This window comes from Carcharhinus amblyrhynchos, chromosome 8 (assembly GCF_965287045.1).
Source record: "Carcharhinus amblyrhynchos chromosome 8, sCarAmb.v2.hapA, whole genome shotgun sequence".
NCBI classification, from domain to species: Eukaryota; Metazoa; Chordata; class Chondrichthyes; order Carcharhiniformes; family Carcharhinidae; genus Carcharhinus; species Carcharhinus amblyrhynchos.
The window spans coordinates 7,403,141-7,429,110 of record NC_137331.1 but is presented as its reverse complement, the minus strand read 5'-3'; the positions used below and the strand labels follow the sequence as shown (position 1 = coordinate 7,429,110).

At 46.9% G+C, this 25,970-nt stretch overlaps 1 protein-coding gene across 1 annotated transcript in view; it reads left to right on the top strand.

The window, feature by feature from the left end:
* Window positions 1-25,970, top strand: part of LOC145346425 (collagen alpha-1(XV) chain-like) — a 198,084-nt gene that overhangs the window by 70,021 nt on the left and 102,093 nt on the right. Inside the window, exons 10-15 of the mRNA XM_080193599.1 lie at window positions 4,547-4,609; window positions 11,646-11,717; window positions 13,053-13,115; window positions 15,191-15,340; window positions 20,849-20,911; window positions 22,764-22,808. Coding sequence (XP_080049725.1) covers window positions 4,547-4,609; window positions 11,646-11,717; window positions 13,053-13,115; window positions 15,191-15,340; window positions 20,849-20,911; window positions 22,764-22,808 — 456 coding nt within the window. The remainder of the gene's footprint in view (window positions 1-4,546; window positions 4,610-11,645; window positions 11,718-13,052; window positions 13,116-15,190; window positions 15,341-20,848; window positions 20,912-22,763; window positions 22,809-25,970) is intronic.

The window sequence follows — 25,970 nt, the reverse complement described above, 5'->3', positions numbered from 1 at the left end:
AAGAACATAAGAAATAGGAGCAAGAGTAGGCCATCCAGCCCCTCGAGCCTGTTCCGTCATTTAATAAGATCATGGCTGATCTTCTCGTGGACTCAGCTCCATTAACCCACCTGCTCACCACAACCCTTAATTCCTTTACTGTTCAAAAATGTATCTATCCTTGCCTTAAAAACATTCAATGAGGTAGCCTCAACTGCTTCACTGGGCAGGGAATCCCACAGATTCACAACCCTTTGTGTGAAGAAGTTCCTCCTCAACTCAGTCCTAAATCTGCTCCCCCTTATTTTGAGACTATGCCCCCCCCCTGCCCCGGTTCTAGTTTCACCCAGCAGTGCAAACAACTTCCCTGCTTCTATTCCCTTCATTATCTTATATGGCTCTGTAAGATACCCCCTCATTCTTCTGAATTCCAATGAGTATAGACCCAGTTGAGTTAGACTCTCCTCATAAGCCAACCTTCTCAACTCCAGAATCAACCTAGTGAATCTCCTCTGCGCTCCCACTGGTGCTCGTCAATCCTTTCTCAAGTAAGGAGACCAAAACTGTACACAGTACTCCTAGTGTTGCCTCACCAGCACCTGAGACAGCTATAACATAATCTCTCTTTAAACTCCATCCCTCTGGCAATAAAGGACAAAATTCCATTTGCCTGCTCAATTATCTGTTGCACCTGCAAACCAACTCCTTTTGATTCTTGCACAAGGACACCCAGATCCCTCTGCACAGCTTCATGCTGCAATTTTTTACCATTTAAATAATAATCCATTTTGCTGTTATTCCTTCCAAAATGGATGATCTCTCATTTACCAACATTGTACTCCATCTGCCAGACCCTCACCCACTCACTTAGACTGCCTATATCCCTTTGCAGATTTTCAGCGTCCTCTGTAGACTTTGCCACCCATCTTAGTGTCATCTGTGAATTTTCACACACTTGGTCCCCAACTCCAAATCATCTGTGTAAATCATAAACAATTGCGGCCCCAACACTGATCCTTGGGAGACACCACTAGTCACTGATCGCCAACCAGAAAATTTACCCCAACTCTGATAGTTAACCAATCCTGTATCCGTGCTAATACGTTACCCGTAACACCGTGCACCTTTATCTTATGTAGCAGTCGTTGGTGTGGCACCGTGTCAAAGGCCTTCTGGAAATCCAGATACACCACATCCACAGGTTCCCCATTGTCCACTGCACGTGTAATGTTCTCAAAGAGTTCCACCAAGTTGTTGAAGAACAATTTTCAAAGCACGGGGGGCATGTCACTAAATGAACTGTCTTTTCAGAGAGCAGGCACAGTAGAAAGATGACTGGCCTCCATCTGTCTTGATGCTATGATTTAGCAAAGAGACGGGTCCAAATAGAAACAAAATGAAACTCGCTTCCCATTTGAACACAGTTTAAATGCTGTTCTATTCATTCTTAGAGCAAGGGCAGGTGGTATTGTTGTTGGTTGCTTCACTTGTGTGGAAGCCTACATTCCTGACTCACACATCGTGATGTTTACAGGCTGAGCATCTGTCCTACTTGTGACAGAACTCCTGTACTCACCCAGTCACCGTGAGTTCAATTACACAAATAACGCCCACTGTGCAATTATCTCCGGCTTTGAAATACTAACTCTTGCCCACGGTTTGGAGGATTTTGTGTTGGAGAGAGAAAGCCATCCAGATTTGGAAACAATGATAAGTGGGAAGTAAAAGTGTATTGAAAATGAGAGAATTGGGTTAACGCAAGACTCTTTCACCTCTGGGGGGCTAACGACAATTCGGACAGAGACCGATGGGCTGTCATTCTCTTTGATGACTGTGCTTATGCAATAATTTTGGCAAGAATTAGCCCCAGTCCCACCAGCGCACACAATTCATCATTTCAGTGGCATGAAGTTGATCAGTTCATTCAGCTACTCAATGGAGATTGCTGGAGAAAATAATGTCCCTGTGGGATGGAGGATGGATTTCTCCCGTGGCCCCACCGGCAGGGTCATCGGGTGAGGAGCTCTGCGGGAGGCCCAGAAATTGGTTTCATGCTGCTGTGAATTTACGGAGATTTCTTCCAACAGTGCCCGCTGTGGCGGATCGGGAATCGTGCCGGAGGCTGGCATGATACAGACGTGCATCCCTCTAAAAGAGATGCAAGTGAAGGCCTGACTGGAATCTCCCCTCACCCCTCCCCAAATGCTCAGTAACTGCGCCCCCCCCCCCCCCCCATGCTCAAAGCTCCATTACACAGCAGGCCGCTCCAGAACACACCTGAATCAACGTGGCGTGCAAAAGTTAGGACTTACCTAAAGGAGGCCTGGAGTTACCTTTGGAATTCAAGATAGAGGCTCCCAACGACCTTGGACCCTGGAATACTGTAGCAGTGGGTGGGGACTGCAACTTTAGGTGGATCTTACAGGCTCAGTGTCTTCGAGAACATAGAACATTACAGCGCAGTACAGGCCATTCGGCCCGCGATGTTGCGCCGACCAGTGGAATGAATCTAATGACCCTCTAACCTAAACTATTCCAATGTTATCCATTAGAAGGTCCATCTTTCAGCCTCAGGATGTTCCTGGAGATCCATCTTCTTTCTTCAATGGTAGGTTAGTGAAGTCAGAGACCTTTTAAACATGGCAACCAGGTATGACAGTGGGGCACACACCACCCAGCATGCCATATCATAGAGGACAGTGTAAAACCCATTGATGTACAATTAATTACTCCAGGGATGGAAGATATGGCAATGGTTACCTGTCACCCTCAACAGAAAACACTCTCCGTCCCTGCCCCCGACACAGAATTCGGTCCCAGATGTGTGCAGAGTTTATAGAAAGTACAAATGTTGTTCAGTGAAACTTGGAATTATCTGATGCTAATGTTGGATGAAAAATGTAGCAATTTGTTCCATTGGGTGGCACGGTAGCACAGTGGTTAGCACTGCTCCTTCACAGCTCCAGGATCCTGGATTCGATTCCCGGCTCGGGTTACTGTCTGTGTGGAGTTTGCACATTCTCCTCGTGTCTGCGTGGGTTTCCTCTGGGTACTCTGATTTCCTTCCACAGCCCAAAAGATGTGCGGGTTAGGTTGATTGGCCGTGCTAAGAAATTGCCCCTCAGTGTCCTGAGATGCGTAGGTTAGAGGGATTAATGGGTAAAATATGTAGGGATATGGGAGTAGGGCCTGGGTGGGATTGTGTTTGGTACAGACTCGATGGGCCGAAGGGCCTCTTTCTGTACTGCAGGGTTCTATTTCCAGCAGGGCAATCATAGGAACATACGTTAAAAAAAATCAGGCCTAGGAAACATATCCAATCTGTCTGGCCAATCTCCAAAATAAAAATCCCCCTCAATGACCCAATCCCTCAAATATCTAACCAATACTGGGCAGGCCTGTCCCTCAGAGTCACCATTCTCTGTGTAAAGTTAGTAAATCTAAAGTCAGGCCACTTTCCCTTGTCTAGGTTTGAGCCTTTATTCCTGAGTTTATTAAGGGTGTGTAGCAACATCAAATAAATTATCAGGGTTCCCCCGATCATCCTCTACGCGGGTTCATAGAATCCATGCAGTGCAAAAGAGGTCATTCAGCCCATTAAATCTGTACTGTCTCTGACAGAGTAACCTACCCAGGCCCTCTCCCCATAACCCCGCACATTTCCCATGGCTAATCCATCTAAATTACACATTTTGGGACACTAAGGGAGAATTTGGCATGGCCAATCCACCTCACCCGCACATCTATGGGCTGTGGGAGGAAATCCACACAGAAATGGGTGGAATGTGCAAACTCCACACAGAGTGTCATCCAAGGCCAGAATTGAACCCAGGCCTGTGGTGTTGTGAGGCAACAGTACATAAGAAATAGGAGCAGGAGTAGGCCATCTAGTCCTTCGAGCCTGCCCCGCCATTCAATAAGATCATGGCTGATCTGAAGTGGATCAGTTCCACTTTCCCGCTTTCTCCCCATAACCCTTAATTCCCCTGTCTATCAGAAACCTATCTACCCGTGACTTAAATATATTTAGCGAGGCAGCCTCCACCACTTCAACGGGCAGAGAATTCCAGAGACTCACCACCCTTTGAGTGAAGAAGTTCCTCCTCAACTCCGATCTAAACTGCACCCCCCTTATTTTGAGGCTGTGCCCTCTGGTCCTGCTGTCCTTTCTAAGCGTTCTGCTATCCTTTCCAGTGGTTCCACGGTAGTAACCACTGTGCCACCATTCAGGCTGAAGTCAAACTCAACCTTGACAACCAAAGTGCACCATCTTATTAAAAACCAAAGGGCTTAAGCCACATACAGCAACAATCATAACATTCCCTATTGCTCTCAGTATAGAATAAGGATTATCTGATACAGTGACTATCTCCTTAGATTTGCTAAACTGTTATTTGAAAAGGAGTGATATCCGTGTTACTCCAGTACTATGAAGTGATGTTCTTCATTGGAATTAGCTGTTTAGAGTTTGGTTAAATCAGTGATTGAAAGAGTCTCTCTTCAGCGATTTAATTTATCAATATAAAGTCAATAAATATTAATGCTTTTTCTGTTTATTTAAATTCAGGGTAAACAAGGATCTCCGGGATTTAAAGGAACCAAAGGTGATCCGGGTCTCAAAGGAGAGAAGGTATGTCTAAGGGTTCCTTTTATTTTCAGAGAAGGATTAGGGTCCATGGGGCAGGACATGACCAAACCTGCAGGAGATAAAAGAGAAGCAAGGTTAATTCTGGAAGTGATGATGCCAGTCGGGCTTTGCAGGCAGAATCGTAAGGCTGTTCATGCCAGTGGGATTTGCTGGTCCCACTACAGTGATTGGAGACTTGGCTGAGTGCCAAATTGTCCATCCTCGCTTGCAGTGGCCTGTAAAACCGTGCCCTGCGTGTTTGTAAGAGGAAGGAAAAGCTGATGTAGATAAGCATTTCCTCAGATTTGATTCCCTAAGACAAGGTTTGATTTAATTTTGATTTGATGTATTATTGCCACATGTATTGGGATACACTGAAAAGTATTGTTTCTTGCGCGATATACAGACAAAGCATATCGTTCATGGAGAAGGAAATGAGAAGGTGCAGAATGTAGTGTTACAATCATCGCTAGGGTGTAGAGAAAGATCAACTTTAAAGCGAGGTAGGTCCATTCAAGAGTCTGATGGCAGCAGGGAAGAAGCTGTCCTTGAGTCAGTTGTTAGGTGTCCTCTTGTATCTTTTTCCTGATGGAAGAAGGTGAAAGAGAGAATGTCCGGGATGCATGGGGTCCTTAATTACGCTGGCTGCAAGTGTAGACAGTGTTAGTGGGTGGGAGGCTGGTTTGAGTGACGGACTGGGCTTCATTCACAACCTTTTGTAGTTTCTTGTGGTCTTAGACAGAGCAAGGGCCATACCAAGCTGTGACACAACCAAAAAGAATGCTTTCTGTGGTGTAAATGTTGACGGGAGTTGTGTTAGAAAGGAAAACAGAACTAGAGGGCACAGCCTCAAAATAAGGTGGGGGTGCAGTTTAGATCGGAGTTGAGGAGGAACTTCTTCACTCAAAGGGTGGTGAATCTCTGGAATTCTCTGCCCGTTGAAGTGGTGGAGGCTACCTCGCTGAATATATTCAAGTCACGGGTAGGTAGACTTCTGATGGACAGGGGAATTAAGGGTTATGGGTAGAAAGCAGGAAAGTGGAACTGATCCATTTCAGATCAGCCATGATCTTATTGAATGGCGGGGCAGGCTCGAAGGGCTAGATGGCCTACTCCTGCTCCTATTTCTTAGGTTCTTATTGGACATACGAAATGACCTTAGTTTTCTGAGAAAGTAGAGGCATTGGTGGGCTTTCTTAACTATAGAGTCAGCATGAGGGGATAGGGGATGTTCTAAAAAATAATTCTTGGGATGGAGGATGCAAGTGTTGTTGGCAAGGCCAGCCTACTTGTCCTGAGAAGACCATGACGGATTGTTATCTTGTACCACTGGTTGCAGTGTAATACTTGTGAGTAGCTCGCTAGGACCCTACAGAGGTCAGTCAAGAGTCAGCAGCATTGTGTTGGGACTGGAGTCCCGTGGGCTGGACTGAATAAATGAGGCTGTTTCCTTTCCTGAATAATCATAGAGAATCGACGTTCCATAACGGTTACACAGCCTCCTGAATCTAACAAAGCGATAGTGAATTAAAATGTTGAAGATACCTTGGTGGGATTTGAACTCTATTCATTGATCTGACGTCATAACCGCTGCCAGAGTGCTGAGTGGAGTGAGTGCACGTAGGATGGTACATCTCAGTCTCAGGAAAAAAAAACAAAGAAGAAAAAGGGAATCAGAGTAATAATGCCTATGAAATGCTTCGATCAAATTAAAGCGTGCAGTGTGTCAAACCCTCTCCCCTGGCCTCCAGCTGCTGCGTACATACCAAATGGTCAAATTCTTCCTTCAGGGACTGCTGTACTTGTTCTGAACAATTACTAACATTCTCTGCTAGGCTCTGACAGTAATGAAGCCATTGTAATGGAAGGAGTCGGCTGCTTCTGTGACATTAATCTGTCACTAACAGAATAAACACTCTGAGGAACGATTTGAGACGTTCGTTTCTTATGCTGCCTGTTTTTCTACACATTCTCCCTCTTCCTCCCTCCCCTTTATTCATCCAGTTAACTTTACAGTTTATTTCCTAACAAACATTGGAGTTATTTTCCTGGATTCGGGTGAAGGCCTGACACGGAGCTTTAAGTGAAAGGCAGCTCAGGTCAGAGGTTGCGACCCTGTCGCTGCCAAGTGAAGCCTGTGGTTAGGCCCAACAATTCCACTCGATCAAGGGAATTCCAGAAACCTAATTTACTCACCCCCTCCGCCACTTCGCACAGAAAAAGACTAACATGAATAAAAAAGGAAAAAGCTCCAGAAGACAACAAGCCATAATGGAAGGCATCACAAGAGGTAGCAAGGGTTGTCTGTGAGCCAAACGAAAAGTGGCAGAACAAGGAGGAAAGGGGACCTGTGCTCTCTCTGTGCCTGAGCCCAAAAACCTTATTAGTAAAGCTAAAAGTTTATTTATTAGTCACAAAGAAAGGCTTACATTAACACTGCAATGAAGTTACTGTGAAATTCCTCTAGTCGCCACAGTCCGGCGCCTGTTTGGGTCAATGCACCTAACCGGCACGTCTTTCAGAATGTGGGAGGAAACCCATGCAGACACGAGGAGAATGTGCAAACTCCACACAGACAGTGACCCGAGCCGGGAATCGAACCCGGGTCCCTGGCGCCGTGAAGCAGCGTTGCTAATCACAGTGCCAACACTAGAGGAATGGAGTTCTTCTCGTATTTTAATTCTCAAATTAATTAATTCTTTACAGATTGAATATCAGATACCATGCAATTATTACAAGACGTGTAACAGTACATAAACGTGCATTTAAAATGATGGTGGTGTAGTGTTACTGTCCTGTGCTCAGTGTCCTGTACCAATCCAACCACTTCTATAAAAACAAATACTGTACGTGCTGCAAATCGGGAAGAAAAGCAGAAAGTGTTGGAAATTCTCAGCAGGTCAGATTTCTACGGAGGGAAATGAGGTAAACACTTCAGGCCAATAACCGTTCGTCCAGAGTTTGACGGAAGTCCGTCCACCTGAAACATTGGACAGAATCGTTCTAGCTCAATGGTGGCAGCGGATTTTACCTGTCCCTATTTTATGTGTGTGTTTTTGGTAGCGGGTAGATTGGGATGAGGGGGTCATTGGGGGGCACGTAAAATATATCAGGTGGCTGACCCACTACCCAGCCTCTGAGCTGACCTCCATAATAAGCTAGAGAATAGGATTAGGGTAAGTGTGTGAGGTCTGTTGACATGGAGACTTGAGAAGGAGGCTGGAAAGCGAGTTATGTCGGTCAGAGGAGTGCAGTGCACTCTCACCTCCTTATCATTCTCCTGCAATGCCTGCAAGCTCAGAGTTGAAGGACACTCACTTTACTGAGCCTCAAACTTTGGTAGAAATAATAGTAGACGGGATTATTATTTAAAGGGCGAAAAGCTGCAGCATGCTACGGTGCAGAGGGACCTGGGGGTCCTTGTGCACGAGTCGTAAAAACCCAGTCTGCAGGTGCAGCAGGTGATCAAGAAGGCGAATGGAATGCTGGTCTTTATAGCGAGGGGGATAGAATATAAAAGCAGGGAGGTCTTGCTGCAACTGTACAGGGCACTGGTGAGGCCGCAGCTGGAGTACTGTGTGCAGTTTTGGTCACCGCATTTGTGAAAGGATATATTGGCCTTGGAGGGAGTGCAGAGGAGGTTCACCAGGCTGATACCAGAGATGAAGGGGTTAACCTATGAGGAGAAATTGAACAGACTGAGTCTGTACTCATTGGAGTTTAGAAGGATGAGGGGGAAACTTATAGAGATGTATAAGGTAATGAAGGGGATGGATAGGGTAGAGGTGGAGAGATTCTTCCCGCTTAGAAAGGATAGCAGGACGAGAGGGCACAGCCTCAAAATAAGGGGGGGACAATTTAGGTCAGAGTTGAGGAGGAACTTCACTCAAAGGGTGGTGAATCTCTGGAATTCTCTGCCCGTTGAAGTGGTGGAGGCTGCCTCGCTAAATATATTTAAGTCACGGGTAGATAGGTTTCTGATCGATAAAGGAATTAAGGATTATGGGGAGAAAGCGGGAAAGTGGAACTGATCCACTTCAGATCAGCCATGATCTTATTGAATGGCGGGGCAGGCTCGAAGGGCTAGATGGCCTACTCCTGCTCCTATTTCTTATGTTCTTAAAAAGTCAGCAAATCTCTTTGACCTTAGATCCAGGCCCTTGGCATCTTACTTTGACTGCAACCTACAGATACCTGGTGAGGATGGCAGGCTTCCTGCCCTCATCCCTAGGAGTAGAAGACCCCTCTCGAGGGATGAATCTGTGAACCTGGGAGCAGTCTTCCCACATCTCCGCCCACGCCGAAATCTCTCTTCCCCCACCCGCCTCAACCAGGCCAGGATTTTCTCTGATATTGGTAACGGCTGATGTTGGGTGGGCAATGTGGCGTTGAAGCTTTCGCCGTTACATGGCGCAGCACTTAGAGGCAAAAACTGAAAGTCGCGGGTTCCCTGCGGCGGTGATCCACCCAGCCTGCCAGCTGGTTAGAAGCACAAGGGACGCGGCACCATTTTGAAGGCAGCGCCAGCGCAGAGCAAGCAAACCAGGTCATCCAGGAACATCAGCTGCCATCTTTCCGAGCTAGCCACTCCTGGGCACTGCCACCTGGCACTAACCAAGCGCTAATCCCCCAGCACTTTGGTTGTAGTGAGTTTGTTTTCTGTAGATGAGCACTTGCTTATCATGTCAATAGTTTCACTCTTGTTAGATACAACGGCTCGTCCACAAGGTGAAGCTTTTAGTTTTACATTCAGCGTTGTCCCATTCTAGTCTGCTGCTTCCTCAGAAACACCAGTTATAAAAGCCTGCTGGATGCTCAGCTGCTTTCCTTCTGCAGAACCAATTGTTTTTCCTCCATTAATAAAATTCTCGGAAGTGTATGAATCACTCTTCACTGCAGTGACCTTTAATTAGGATTAGCTCCCTACTGAACTCAGGGCAAATAGCCTTGGGCCGGAATTTTAACCCCCTCTCCACCACCTCCAGCAGGCTCTGAGGTGGTGGGGGTGGGAGTTGGGGGTAGATGGGGTGGGGGGGCAGAGTTGGGGGTCGGTGGGCGCCAGTCAGAGCAGGGCGGGAAACTGAACAAACGTCCATATCGGGCGGGAAGTGAGGTGGGGTTGTAGTGGGGCTGTTGTTGGGGGGGGCGGGGGAGAGGGAACCTGAATCTGAAGACCATTTCACATTTGGGGCACCCTCCCTCCTGGGACCTGGGAACCTGCTCCCCCCCCCCCCCCCCCCCCCCCCCACCACCACCAGAGCTATCCCTGGATGCCAAGATCACCTCCCCTGGGCAACCCCTACCCCCCCCCCCCACCCCCAGAACTTGCAATCTTTGGTTGAGGCACAGCATGGACCAACATCTCTCCAGGGCAGGACAGGAGTCTCGCCTGTTGCCCGTCAACACTCAGTTGAGTGTGACATGGCAATGGGTCTAGCAGAGTTGAGGCGATGGGTCACGTGCTGACTTTTTGGCTGGCGAGGGTAAAGAAAGGGAGAAACACCTCACGTGGACTTTAATAACCGCGTAGACTTGAAACGAATTGCCTGTTTCTGATAGACAGGGGAATTAAGGGTCATGGGGAGAAAGCGGGAAAGTGGAACTGATCCACTTCAGATCAGCCATGATCTTATTGAATGGCGGGGCAGGCTCGAAGGGCTAGATGGCCGACTCCTGCTCCTATTTCTTATGTTCTTATTCCTATGCGGCACATTCTATCTCAGTGACTAAACTGCCCATTTCTTCAAGGTCACCTGTCACCCCGTAGCCCAGTGATACCTTAAATTGTCCAAACGTTAAAGGTAAATGCGAAGAGACATCAATGGCAGTCTAACTTGAGCAAATTTCAGAATAGTTTGGCAAACACTTCCAACGCAGTGCTCTGTACTTCCCACCTGATTTTTATAGCCTGTTGGGCAAGATTGCTCACCTCTCTTCCCAGGAAACTGCTGCTCCCCTGGCAACATCTCCAGCAAGTCATGTCAAATACATAGAACCGCAGTGTGTCCTGGCAAATTTCCTCTTCCGCTGTAAGATTTCACAGACTGTGCGGAGAGAATGGGCTTAAACTCTCAATAAATGTTGTCTCGCCAAAGAGACAAGAACACACTTTAGTCCTGGCTACGCACAGGTACAATCTGAGAAACTGCTTTCCAAACCACGCGCCAGTTCAGAAGAATATCTTAACGTGGACGAGAAAGTAAAAAGATTCCGGGTGAAAACCAAAATACTGGAGAAACTCGGCGGGTCTGACGGTCTCTGTGGACAGAGAATAGAGGCAAAGGGTGGGACTTTGCGGCCTCGCTCGGGGTAAGACTGGAAATTCCTGCACGAGCTCAACAGAGATTTCCGTTGTCGGACCCTCGCCCTCTCTGACTCTGTGGTGGGCGAGGTGGTAGAGTTCCGGACCAACGTTTCGAGTCTGGAGAAGGTTCACCGGGCTAATACCGGCGATGAGGGGGTTAGCTTATGAGGAGAGATTGAATCGACTGGGCCTATAGACTGGAGTTTAGAAGGCTGAAGGGGGGGGTGGGGGGGGGTCTGATAGAGACGTATAAGATAATGAAGGGGATGGATAGGGTAGAGGTAGAGAGATTCTTCCCGCTTAGAAAGGAAACCAGAACCAGAGGGTACAGCCTCAAGATAAAGGGGGGGTCAGTTTAGAACGGAGTTGAGGAGGAACTTCTTCTCTCAAAGGGTGGTGAATCTCTGGAATTCTCTGCCCATTGAAGTGGTGGAGGCTGCCTCGCTAAATATGTTTAAGTCACGGGTAGATAGATGTCTGATCGATAAGGGAATTAAGGGTTATGGCGGGTAAGTGGAACTGAGCCACGACAGATCAGCCATGATCTTATTGAATGGCGGGGCAGGCTCGAAGGGCTAGATGGCCTACTCCTGCTCCTATTTCTTATGGATGACCCTTTGTCGAGTGGAAGGATGTTGCGCTGATGTTGAGCAGGTTTTCCTGTGGTAGAGTTTGTGTCACTTTGATTTCTGTGCAACGCTGCAGCATTTGATGGTTATCCCGCTCTCCCCTCAGGGCGATCCTGGGCTGTCTGGTCCACCTGGTCCTCCTGGTCCTCCTGGTCCACCTGGGCGAAACCACAGAACCGTGAGTAAATACGAGGACCCGTTTTGTGAATGATTTGGGCCTAGATTGTGGGGCCCGATGTATAGCTGTCCGTTGTTGTGCGTTTATTAATAATTATTAATGCCCACACACGCGGAAGCTACAATAAAAAAAACTCTGTTCGAAAGAAAGTTAGACTATTGGAACCTTTCATTGATAATCGGGGAAGCTTTCTACCCATCTCTTCCCTCTACGCAACAGGAGAGAGAGGTTAGGGGGAGACACAAGGACAATGAACTTAGGGAAGAGGTGGTGAGTTGTGAATTGCACTCATAACTGAGATTGCTGAAGGTGAGGAGATAATCATCAGAAAGGAAAGCAGTGTAGGTACCAAAGAATCCCTATAGTGCAGAAGAGGCCATTTGGCTCACTGAGATGCTGGGCAACACGACAGCTCAGTGACTAGCACTGCTGTGCAGACACATGGATTTGGGCCGGTGTCTGTGGGAGTTTGCGCATTCTCCCCGTGTTTGCGTGGGTTTTCTCCGGGTGCTCCAGTTTCCTCCCACACCCCAAAGATGTGCTATTAGGCTGATTGGAGGTAATAAATTGTCCCTAAATTAGTCTTCCCTCAATGTGGAATGCCATAAGCATAGATAAGGGTCATGGGTGGAGGGGGGACTCATAATGTTAAAATGGCGGCGCGGGCTCGTTGGGCTGAAGGGCCTGTTTCCTGGGCTGTTTTTGTTCTTTGTTCCTTGTTCTTTGAGTCTGCACCGACTCTCTGACAGAGTATCTACCCAGGCCCTCTTCCCCCACCTTATCCCTGTAACCCCACACATTTCGCATGTTTGATTCATCTCATCTACACATCTTGGGGCTCTAAGGGGCTATTTACCATGGCTAATCCACCTAAGCTGCACATCTGTGGACTGTGGGAGGAAACCGGAGAATCAGGAGGAAACCCACGCAGAAACAGGGAGATTGTGCAACCTCCACGCAGTCAGTCACCCAAGGCCGGAATTGAACCTGAGTCCCTGGAATTGTGAGCCAGCAGTGCTAACCACTGGGTCACCAGTGAGATATTCAACAAAAGAGAGTGTGCAGTAGGAAAAAAGTGATTTTAACAGAGAGGTAAGTGGAGGGGGGGAACAAGTTGTAGCATTCAAAGAAAGAGTAGGGAGAGAGATAGTGATTTGGGTCGGAATAGTTAGTGGAAGGTCCCGCCAGCCATGGAATCTTCATAGGAATACCAATAAATTAAATAGGACTGGACAATGGGGCAAATGATGCCAGAGGGAAGTTCAAACTATAGATGATGGAAATATTGTCAAATCCAGCCATTCAACTGTATCATTTTCTTTTCTCTCCTTGCAGAATGTCCTTGGTTTCGAAGGTTCTGGTTTTGATGATAGCGACGATGACATAGAGATAATTAGAGTGAGTAGCTTACCCTGACAAGAAACAGCACACTTGCCAAATCTCAGAGCCTCAGTAAAGGCTGAGAATCAGAGCTGTTATGGGATTGTTCTATCTCTGACCCAGTGTCTAACCAGGTTCTCCTGTTCAACCAGTATTTTGCAGTGTAGGGAGTCCAGGACCCCCAGGAACATTGAAGAGGAAGTTTTTCTGGAACACTGGGGAAAGGATTGCGATCTGGGGCCACGGAGCTCTGGAGATTTGGGATTCCAACCCAAATTGGTGGGAACTAGGATGGGTGTTGGGGAAGGGGGTCTAACTCAGCGGTGAGGCATTTGACTGCTGATCAAGAGGTCTACGCTTCAAATCCGGGTTCTCCGTCAGTGAAAGATTGACATGGTTTTCTTTCGGGGGGGCTAAAGGGATATTGGGAGGGGGGGTGGAGGCTAGATCAGGATATTGAATTTTGATGATCAGTAATGATCACAGGCCGAATGATCTACTCCTGCTTCTATTTTCTGTGTTTCTATGATTCTATGGAAGGCTGCGGAGCGGAGTTCTGGGGATTCAGGAAGAGCATTGGGAGGGAGGATTGAATAATTGGAACCATAGTGTGGCATTAATGTAGGTTGCTGGCATTTGAACGTAAGAACTGGCTGCAGGAACACGACACTCAAACTTTTGAGCCCACTCCACCATTCAGTGAGATTGTGACTCATTACAACACCATTTTCCAGCACTGGTCCCAGATCCCTTGGTATTTTTAATTTGTAGAAATCTTATCAATCTCCTTCTTGAACTCCTCCTTGGTCAGGATGCAGCAATCTTATGGAGTAAGATTGGGGTGTGAACAGAGGGTGTTGTGGATAAAGAACCAGAAGAATAACATCCAAAATATCTTCAACTCATTGGAGTAAGCAGGTCACGATTCCCCAGTGCACTGTCACCTGTAGCCATACATCTGCAAACCATTTTATCCGATCATGTCTATTATGGGGGGGCTTCAGCCTATTCTGATCACTCCCTGTGGTGCCAAGAAATGGCTGAATGCACCACACACTGCAAACACAGTGGGTCCTGACTATATTCCGGCAATAATACTGAAGAATTGTGCTCCAGAATATGTGGCTCCCCTAGCCAAACTCTTCCAGTGCGACTGCAACACTGGTATCTACCCAGCAGTATGGAATGTTGCACAGGTAGGTCCCATACACAAAAAGCAGGACAAATCCAATTATTGCCTGATCAACTTACTCTCGTTCATCAGCCAAGTGATGGAAAAGGGGTGCCAGTGAATGGAGGTGAGAGGAAAGTCATTGCCATTGAGTGGGGGTGGGGGCTCTATAGGGTTGTGTGGTGCCCCGAGCTCTGAGGAGCCGGCCTTGCCAGTGTCCTTAGGACCCGTGAGAGTCTCCAGCCGTAATGTGATTTGCACCCTGCGCGCATGGGGCTGGAGAACCAGTGTGACCATCTCCAACGAGAGAGAATCTAAACATCTCCAGTTGACGTTCAATGGCCTACCATCTCTGAATCCCCCACTGTCAACTACCTGGGATTACCGTTGACCAGAGAATCAATGAACCAGCTGTATAAATACTATGGCTACTTTTCTAAAGCTTTGTTAGAGTTTGAATTTTCATTAAACGTGCAGCTCTTTCTCATCCTCATGTTACCAGCTGGGATAAATGATCTTGTTTTTCTTTTAATCATTCTCAACATGGCCTTCACTGACAAGGTCAGTGTTTAATGCCCATCCTTAGTTACCCTGGGATAGTAGCGCTGGACTGTGTTCCTGAGTCACAGGTTGCAGTTTCATACAACTGAAGCTACTTCAAAAAGCAGTAATGAGAAATCCACATTGGTTTGGGGTAGGAGTCACATAGAATTCAGACTGGGTAAGGACACAGACTTCCTGATGGGTTACTGAACTAGTTGGCATTTTCATTCAATTATATCAGCTTTCTGTTGCCTTGATTTTTTGTTGTTGAAAGCTTCACCCGAATTCTCAGATTGGAATAGTGGGGTTATGAATTCACATTCTCTGGGTATCATCACCGCCGGCTCCAAGTTTAATACTGTGCCATTCTGTTTTCTAGGGTCCCCCTGGGCCTCCAGGCCCTCCAGGACTGCCAGGACCACCAGGTCTCCCTATTCTAACCGAATCAATGAATCCAAACATTGTTGGCGCCCCAGGACCACGTGGACCCCCTGGTCAACCTGGGCAAGAGGGTGAATTGGGTGAGCCAGTAAGTAAATACCCATTCTCACCCCTCAAATCAGTTTGTTGTCTTTCCTTGCACTGCTTTCCTCCTGATTAGAACCTGCCACCCCACTCCTGTCATATTGAAACACTCTGATTTGAACATTTTACAGGTATATGATGAGGGAATTAGCAGTTCTGGTGAGGTATTCAGTTGGCTTCTTCAGATCCCGTTTCTCTTCTAAATGTACTGATTAAAAACGCAGGCTGAAGAGGCAGTTTTTTTTATAAAAAAATCAGCCTGTTGAAGTCACCATGTTTCTGGCATTTAACAATGACCTGCGCTGTTGTGATCTCCTTCTGTATGATGCATGCATTAATCTGGCAAAGTGCTCAGCGTGTAGTGTTAGAAAATGCATAGGGCGTATTGAGAGAGGTAATGTTTCTTTGTGTTTCTGTATCACAGTTTGTAGATTCCAATAGTTAACATGATTGAACTTAGCTAAATAAACTCAGATGTACGTCTTGAGCAGTGATGAATGTTAACCTTACGGTATTGTCCTGTTGAGCGTTTTGGCTGGAGCTTTTGAAAATCAAAGTCATTCCTTCCTGCACTCTTTATCAGAGCCTCTAACTCTTTCATTTTAGGAGGGGAAAATACTTCTTGAACAGAAAGTATTTCTCATTCTCCTCCATGACGTTGCCCACTCCCACCCAACAATACTTTGCTTCCCTTTAACTTATCCCCACTTGACCAGTTCCAGTCGCAGTCATAAAGTGTCTTAGCAGTTACCAAATACTCATACTCCAGATCCACCTTTCTTTCTTCTCACAGTTCTATCGGTGCTCAGTGATTCCCCCTTGTCTTTCCGAGTTCTCCTCTTGCCCTAATACTGCTGTTAGCTTCCAATTTCTTCAGCACCTTGAATTTTTGCTCCAATCTTTGTGCCCAGGGAACCATTGCCCTTTTTAACCGAGACTGCTCTTGCCTATCTTGAACACAGTAAGAAGTCTCACAACACCAGGTTAAAGTTCAACAGGAAACCTGTTGGACTTTAACCTGGTGTTGTGAGACTTCTTACTGTGTTTACCCCAGTCCAACGCCGGCATCTCCACATCATATCTTAAACACCCCGGGAATGTTTGCATTTTTAAACTTCCTTGAAATCACACCTCTTCAAGTTACACAACCCTTCATTAGTTCACACTCCAATGCCAACTCACTGCCCTTCCATCCTTGCAGCTCCTGCAATGGAGCAGTGATGATGTCAAGTCTTCCCATTTTTCGAAGGTATGAGTCAGGAATTTTTTCCTCTTTTGCCACAGTTCAGAGCTGACTTGTGATGAGCAGATTTTAGACTCATAAGAACATAAGAAATAGGAGCAGGAGTAGGCCATCTAGCCCTTCGAGCCTGCCCCGCCATTCAATAAGATCATGGCTGATCTGAAGTGGATCAGTTCCACTTTCCTGCTTTCTCCCCATAACCCTTAATTCCCCTGTCCATCAGAAACCTACCTACCCGTGACTTATGGAAATTATCTCTAATAATGCAGCTTTGGATGGGTGTACTGAGCATCCTACTGGTTGGGACAAAAAAAAGCTACGTACAAATTAAACTTCAAGGAGGTGAGGACAATTAAAAGGGAGTTCATTAATAATAGGGGGACAGAAGTTCTGAAAGCTTTTGGAAGCCCATTAGCAGTCTTTGCTGAGGTTGGAAGGACTAAGAAGATAAAAACACAATAAGCAATCAAGGTACAGGCATGATTGTGGATAAGAGTGATGGAATAGCCCAGTGCCTAACCCCCCAGATGATGGTGCTGGTGTAGGCTGTGTCTTTTTGAGCTGGTTTGGAGCTTGGATCTATGTCTGACTCTCTACTGATACTGGTGCTAACGTATGCATTTCCCAGCAGCCATTGCCAGGTAGGTGTCTGCAGAAGTGCCAGCTGCCTTGTTGCCAGTCTCAACAAATCAGATCACACTGACGCTTACCACTCAGAACGCCCTCTTTAATGCCCCTGAAAGCATGTGGCTCGGGGCTGCGGATGCAGTGTTCCAGTTAGTCAGTTGTTTCTATATCCTAACAGTGAAAGTGGTACCCTCCTTTGGGGAATTGAAGAATTTATGTGTAGCAAATGATAGTCTTATCTTATAGAGATCTTATAGAGGCATATAAGATAATGAAGAGGATGGATAGGGTAGAGGTAGAGAGATTCTTCCTGCTTAGAAAGGATAGTAGGACTAGAGGGCACAGCCTCAAAATAAGAGGGGGGGGCTGCAGTTTAGATCGGAGTTGAGGAGGAACTTCTTCACTCAAAGGGTGGTGAATCTCTGGAATTCTCTGCCCGTTGAAGTGGTGGAGGCTGCGTCGCTAAATATATTTAAGTCACGGGTAGATAGGTTTCTGATAGACAGGGGAATTAAGGGTTATGGGGAGAAAGCGGGAAAGTGGAACTGATCCACTTCAGATCAGCCATGATCTTATTGAATGGCGGGGCAGGCTCGAAGGGCTAGATGGCCTCCTCCTGCTCCTATTTCTTATGTTCTTATAGTCTAGCTACAATTCACTTGATAATTCCCCTGCCATCCCCCATCCCCTCCAACTCCATCCTGTTCTTCTGAATCATCCATAGCTAAGCTCAGTGATATCCAGAGTGATTCAGAATTTTATAAAAAATGACACTATTAAACCACAAGCAAAAGACCAATGGTTAAGAAATGGCTACTGGAAACTACATCAAAGCACAGAATTCCAGCAGGACGGAGATTTTTCCCATTTTCTTTATACTGTTCACCAACATAAGGCCTGGAAGTAGGAAAGTAGCAGAGTTCCTGCTAATCTGAAAGTTTTCATGATTTCATAACTCCTCAGATTAGTATCAGATATAAATAGATATAATCGTTATTCCTGTATGCCTCCGATCTCACCCCAGCATGTCATGACTGCTCTGTGAATTACTTATTGTTTATTTTTCACCGCACTCCCACAACGTTGTTTGAAATGACTCACAGCCCGAGTCCGATTGTGATCTGGGATTTTCTTTTTAGGAGCTCCTGATTCTTGTAGCTTTTCTCGCCCCCTTCAATGCAAAAGTCAGTGAAACGTGTCCTGCACATTCCAGATCAGGGGCGGCACAGTGGGTTAGCACTGCTGCTTCACAGCTCCAGGGTCCTGGGTTCGATTCCCGGCTCGGGTCACTGTCTGTGTGTGGAGTTTGCACGTTCTCCTCGTGTCTGCGTGGGTTTCCTCCGGGTGCTCTGGTTTCCTCCCACAGTCCAAAGATGTGCGGGTTAGGTTGATTGGCCGTGCTAAGAAATTGCCCCTTAGTGTCCGGGGATGCGTAGGTTAGAGGGATTAGTGGGTATAATATGTAGGGATATGGGGGTGGGATTGTGTTCGGTGCAGTTTAGATCAGAGAAGGAACTTCTTCACTCAAAGGGTGGTGAATCTCTGGAATTCTCTGCCCGTTGAAGTGTTGGCGGCTACCTTGCTGAATATATTTAAGTCACGGGTTTCTGATAGACAGGGGAATTAAGGGTTATGGGGAGAGGGCAGGAAAGTGGAACTGATCCACTTCGGATCAGCCACGATCTTATTGAATGGTGGGGCAGGCTCGAGGGGCTAGATGACCTACTCCTGCTCCTATTTCTTATGTTCTTATGCAGACTCGATGGGGTGAAGGGCCTCTTTCTGCACTGTAGGCTTCTGTGATCTGGCTTTAATTCTCTTTCAGCCCAGCCTTAACGCAGACGTGCTGCTGCTTTCATGTGAGGATGCTCGCTTACACTGTACACAAAGTGAAGCAGCTTGTGTGCAATTATTAATAGAGGGAAAGATCGACTTGAAATGTCGCTGGATTATGCAAGTTTGGCATAATCTGCCTCTACCTTGCGCAATGATATTAAAACAGCTTGATCAGTGAAACATGGTCCCTGCTGAAATCTGCTTTGTACAAAAACTGTAACAGTTAAACCGCGAATACTAACCGCTCTCGGTTATCAGTGGCACAGGCTCCACTTGTTCACAGGAATGATGCTGACAATCGATATCTTTTTAGAATCATTTCAGTGCGATCCAACATCATTGCACCAGGTGTGGGACCAATGTGGCTGTAGATCCCAAAACAAAAACAACTTAAGCATTTTTGACTTCTGATAAGAATTTTGCAAGTCTGCCCTGACCCCACACGTCTTGGGCTGCAGACTCTGGGTGGGTCACAATGGTGCTATCAAACTGGCTGGATAAGATTAGAAAGGAATTTCCCAGTGTTTTCCCCTCTAAGTCGACCGGTGGAGCTATTCCTCTCTCTTTTTTAAACGCTTCAGAAGATTGGTTGACTGCAGGTGATCTATGGACGTACTAAAAATAATGGGCAGTCGAAGGTGCTCTGTCCCACACTCAGACTCTCCACACCCATCCAGAACCACCTCCCTCACGAGGGAGGGAAACTAGATTTTAAAAGAAAAAGGCCAAGCGGAGAGGAAAATTCTTCTCCAAATTCCGTAGTCAATTAAAAGGCTTGGACGGCATGGGGACACAGTGGTTAGCACTGCTCCCTCATGGCACCAAGCACCCGAGTTTAATCCCAGCCTCGGGTCGCTGTCTGTCTGGAGTTTGCACATTCTCCCCATGTCTGTGTGGGTTCCCCTACCCCCCCCCCCCCCCCTTGCCCCGGGTGCTCCGGTTTCCTCCCACAACCGAAAGGATGTGCAGGTTAGGTGGACTGTCCATGCTAAATTGCCCCTTTAGTGCCAGGGGTATGCAGGGGTTGTGGGATAGAACCTGGGCAGGATTGATGGGCTGAATGGCCTCCTTTTGCACGGTAGGGATTCTATGATTCTGGAAGACTGCTTGTGCTCCTCATTAGCATTGCAAGAAACCTGCTGTTTCGACAAGGTGATCTCTTCCCCAACCAGAAATAGCTCTCACTTCATTGAATCGACAAATCTATGTTCACCGCATGAGCCAGAACCCTGATGTATGTTATTTAGTGGGCAAAGGAAAAGCTCCAAACATATCATTTCATTCTGCCCGTACTTTGATGTTGGAGATGGTTTGATAGACCAGATGGTCAATTCGTGTCCTATTTTTAATCTGTGCCTAACCCTAAATTGTCCAGCCAGATTTGTTCATTTAAACACTTGATGGCCACAGAATTAGTTTTGTGGCTCGGATGAAGCCCCGAGTGCATTGCAAAGTGATGCAGTGATTTTGTCATCAAACCACATCCTCAGACATTATTTGCGCAAACCATGTGGTGGGGTTCATCTACATTTAGCATCAACCCAGTGACGGCCCCATGCTATCGCCATTCTTTATAAAAATTCTCTCAAATGGTCCTGAAAGGCGAGAAAGTGCTAAGAAGTTTTTGGCGTTTGAATTAAAGCGTGCCCAGCAGCAACATCTGGGCAAATGTTATTGTCAGTATTGACTTCCGCAACACTGAACATCTGGTGTGTGTGACAGTGACCATTGGCAAACGCGTAGAAAAGCGTGCGTTTAGAATAGGTCCTCCTTGCATTCTGTTAATTGATTACTGATCGTTTACAGGGTCCGAGGGGACCACCAGGTGCTGATGGGACTCTGGGTGAACCAGGAACAAAAGGACAAAAGGTAAGTCTTGCACATACTGTGAAATGGTTCAGTGTGCAGGCATCCAGCTTCTGCAATGTATTCCATTTTCTAAAATCCCATTCCATTAAATATGCTTGCTGTTTTCTTTCATGTTCAGTTGCTTTATCACACTTAAACATCTAATTTCACCCCTAATCAGCCTTGCAGTACTGAGACGTATATTCAAATTTTTTATCACTTTAATCTGTTGCACCCCATTTACCTTGTAGCCTGTTTTCTCCAAGTTCCACCTCTTTTTCTCCATAGACTCCTTTTCATAACAACCCTACAGTTCAGACAGAGGCCATTTGGCCCATCGAGTCTGCAACCAACATTAATCCCACCCAGGCCAAGTCCCCCTAACTCCACATATTTACCCTGCTAATCCCACTGACCTACGCATCCTGGTACACTAAGAGGCAATTTAGCGTGGCCAATGCGCCTAAACCGCACATCTTTGGACTGTGGGAGGAAACCGGAGCACCCGGAAGAAACCCACACAGACGCGGGGAGAGTGTGCAAACTCCACACAGACAGTGATCCGAGCTTGGGAATCGAACCCGGGTCTCTGGAGCTGTGAGGCAGCAGTGCTAACCACTGTGCCAAACTTTGTTGCCTTTCAGTTTGGAGACTGGTTAGTTCACTCTCATTCCTCTGTGGTCATCACCATGTCTTTTTTTAATTTACTTTATTCCAATCCAATCAAGTCAAATTAAAGCCAATTCAGGGTCCCAACAAGTTGGGACATTCCCAATCCAAGCTGACGAGACAGGGCTCTCACCTCCTGTCTTGGGCTTGATCTACACGATCCAAGCTGATTGGAGTAGGTATAGCTCCTTCTCCAAGGCTTGATCTCATTTGCTTCTTAGCCAAAATCTCCGAGATGTTGCTTTTAAAAAATTGCTTCAAAAGAATCTGAAATGTAACTAATGACTTCAACCAAGTGCAGCATGTCGATACTACACTTGATCTTAGCCAAAAGGCCGAGACGACAGCAAATCTGAACCCAGGTCATCACCATGTTGGCAATATTCAAAGTTTTCAATGTTTCGTTGACTAAGTAAGCACATCAGCAATTCCTATCACTTCACTTGTATTCACTTGCTTTGTGGTGTGATTGTTTTTCTGACGATTGCTTGCGGGCGGTATGAATAATCACTTCTGAGAATGCGAAAGAAGCACTCTGCTCCCCTGGTTGTCCTGAGAGCGCATGTTGTCTGCTCCCACACACCAGTTCACGTCTGTCTGACTGAGAAAGCAAATGGTGTGGTAGTGAAGGGGATTGGCCCCAGTAGTGTTTGTTTCCGGCAAAGTCCCAGGCTGCAGAAGAACCAAAGCTTTACCCACACACAACATACAATTCTCCTGGGTTTTGTTTTTGCAAAATATTGGAGCCTTAATGATTGTTAATTGTATGCATGAATTCTATTATCGATGTTAGCACTGGCAATTTGTATGAAAGACACATATCGTTCCAGAAAATTTCCAACAGAAAGAACGATTGCTCATTTTGGCCGAAGCTTGAAGTAGGCTTGCAGTTGATAACAATTATTGCAGCCGTGTAAACATATTGTACTCCCACACAAAGTGAAGAATCTCACAGGGAACTGTGAATCAGATTCTAAAATGCTGACTGCAACATTGGTGGCCATCATTTGAACCGAGGGATGTCTCACTCACTGCTTCCAGTCCACTAGTTCTTCCTCACCATTGTGTAAACGGGAAATTTAGGCTGTTATGTAGCCCCTGCTGCCTCATAGTAACACTTTCTCTGCCTCTTCAGTGATTTTGGATTCAGTGTCAACTCTCGGTTTTTACGCAAGAAAAATCAATGTTGTGTATTTGTTTGCAGGGTGATCAAGGTCAGATCGGCCAGCCTGGTCTACAGGGAGCAAAGGTAATTTTTCGATCTTCAAACATCATCGCCCGTCCCCGTTCGCTCAGAGAGCAGTTGTTGTTACGACTGGGTCGCTTGCTGTGCCAGCTGAGAGGGCATCAACGCTCAACCGTGTTAGACGGAATTTTCCATCCTGGGATGAAGTGGGCAGGGAAGTTAACATGATTCCAGCGGGTTGTGCTCACCCGTGCTATCTTCTGCTCTTCAGTTCATGAATTATATACCAGTGTGGAGCTCCTCAAATCTTGTGGGCTGGGCAGGAATTCACCCATTACCTCATGGGTCAAAGGTCTGAGCCTCATATTCAAATGGCGCCCACACTAATCTTCCCTTCGCTGTGTGGTTTCATTCTGGCTCTCAGTGGCGCCCAGAGGAACCAAACCCCCTGCCAGCAGCGAGGGCCCCTCCCCATCGGCGATTCCCCCCTCCTGGCCGTCCAGGGAAGGTGGGTGGTCCTCTTTCCTCAGGATGGGAATGCCCAGCCACGCCTGCCTGGGAGGAAATCGCCAAGGGGACCAGCATTCATGGCCACCAAAACAGGACCAACCTGCACTGCAGTGGAAGGATGAATGATTTGACGCGCTTCGCCAGTGAAATTTCTCATTCCAAAGTCACACTCCTCAACAAGAGGATGCCGAATGTAAGCTCCGCACCCCCAGACAAGTGAAGGCACCTGCGGCACTGACCTTTGTTCGTCTCCATATATGAGCTCCATCTTTGGTCGTGCCAAAACTCTTTGCAGAGTTGGGTCCTCCTCGACAGCCTCACGGGCTCCAGTGGGCCTTGTTCCTCGGGTCTTTCTTGAGCTGGGGCAATCGACAACGGGCCCTTCTCGTCATCCTAAATATAGCAATCAACAAGGTAGCAGAGCCTGCGTTCTCCACTCCTCCAGGAACAAATACGGCTGAGCAGTCAATGGTAGTTCCTCTTGAATGGTCTCACTCTATCCCTTATACAGTCCTTGATTTGTCCTCAGTCTGCACACAGCATACCAAGGCCACCCCTTACAGGACGCTGGTTGAGCTTTCCTCTCAGGTGTGACCGCATATTCACAAAGAGGGTCTTTATTCGGGTCAAAAGGCCCATATCCCGTAATCCAGAATCAGATTCCTGGTGCTTATCCTTCAGTGGCCCTTGATCGATACCCAATCCTTGTGCTTTTATCTTGATTGGTCGTTACTTTGAATGCCGTGGCCAGTGCACTGGGAACGTGGAGGATATTCTCAGTGCGCTGCCTCCACGCACCAGCTGTGACCCTTAATTGTTTGGCCTAACATCCACTTTCACCTTCCTTTGTAAGGATCAGATACCGTTTAAGACCATTTGTACCACAGCATCCAAACTGAATGGATCCTGTGCAATCTCATTAAAGGAGCCAAGCTTGTTCGATGTGCATGAGACTCTTGAGCCTGGCACTGAGCTGATCCATTCTCACAATGGTTTGAGCAGGAGTTTTATATTGTGTCCCTTCAATCAGATAGAAATTGCTGTCCTGACCCCTCCCACAAGCCCAGAGACCCTTTTCCAATTGATTGCGTTTTTCAAATTGCCTCATTCTTGGATGAATGCAAACATGGAACTTCTGACTTCCATGCATGATGTGGAGATAAGAACATAAGAAATAGGAGCAGGAGGAGGCCATCTAGCCCTTCGAGCCTGCCCCGCCATTCAATAAGATCATGGCCGATCTGAAGTGGATCAGTTCCACTTTCCCGCTCTCTCCCCATAACCCTTAATTCCCCTGTCTATCAGAAACCTATCTACCCGTGACTTAAATATATTCAGCGAAGTAGCCTCCACCACTTCAACGGGCAGAGAATTCCAGAGATTCACCACCCTTTGAGTGAAGAAGTTCCTCCTCAACTCTGATCTAAACTGCACCCCCCCCCCCTTATCTTGAGGCTGTGCCCTCTAGTCCTGCTATCCTTTCTAAGCGGGAAGAATCTCTCTACCTCTACCCTATCCATCCCCTTCATTATCTTATACGTCTCTATAAGATCCCCCCTCAGCCTTCTAAGGATGAGATGCTGGCGTTGGACTGGGGTAAACACAGTAAGCAGTCTGACAACAGGTTTAAGTCCAACCAATTTATTTGATGGTAAACTCACAAGCTTTCGGGGTTTGTCCCTTGGTCAGGTGAGTGGAGAGTTCTGGCCTCAGACAGAGCATTCACCTGACGAAGGGGAAAACCCCGAAAGCTTGTGAATATACCATCAAATAAATTGGTTGGACTTAAACCTGGTGTTGTCAGACTTCTGACTGTGTTTTCCATGCATGAGTCTAGCTTGGAGCCTTCCCCTATCACCTACCAAGTTCCTCCCATCCTCCCCCACACATACTGCCTCCGAATTCCTATTCCACCTGTCACTACCCAGTCCCCCCGTTACCCTCGACCCCCCCATCATTATCCATATTGATATCCCTGTTTCCCCCCCCCATGAACTATTCAAGGTTGATGTCCCCATTCCGTTTGTCAACATTTTCGAGGCCACTAGCACCCTTACTTTTCAGGAGCCCACCCCAAGCTAGGAGACCATCCAGTAATGGCCAGACTTTTCACCTGCTGACTTACGAGATCCAGTCAGCTCCCTTGAAGGTTATTGTTAATTAAGAACATGGAGTCCAGAAAAGGCGCGGCGAAGTTAACACGCACTCGCACTCAGGCCATTCCCACTGATATAGGGAGGCTGGAGCGGGCACAACTCTCTTGGCACAACTCACCCTGTCTGACCAAGTTGGTCATGTCTGCATCAGGATTGGGCCTCCGTACATAATCCCTGCGAACATTTTCGTCTTCAAAATCCCAGGATGGCTGTGGTGTAATTCCATGAGTGAGGGACAACCTCCTGGCTATCCCAGGGGACGATGCCATCCTCAACACCTTGAGTTCATCTTTCTTCATTCAGTCGTGTTTCGTTACATTGAAGAGCTGACCTCTGAATCCCCCCCTGTAATGTTACGGGGGCAATTCTCCCAAAAAAAAATTCTAAGCGCTGAATTGGAGGGGGAAAATGATATAAATCACGATTGTTTTCTCAGTGAGAGTTCAGACTCGAACTTTCCACACTCTGTGCACTGCAGAGTCACAATGGTGAATATCGTTAAAAGCTTGGGGGGTGGGGGGGGGCCTATTTGTGTCAGAGCCTGACCGTTCCAGAACTC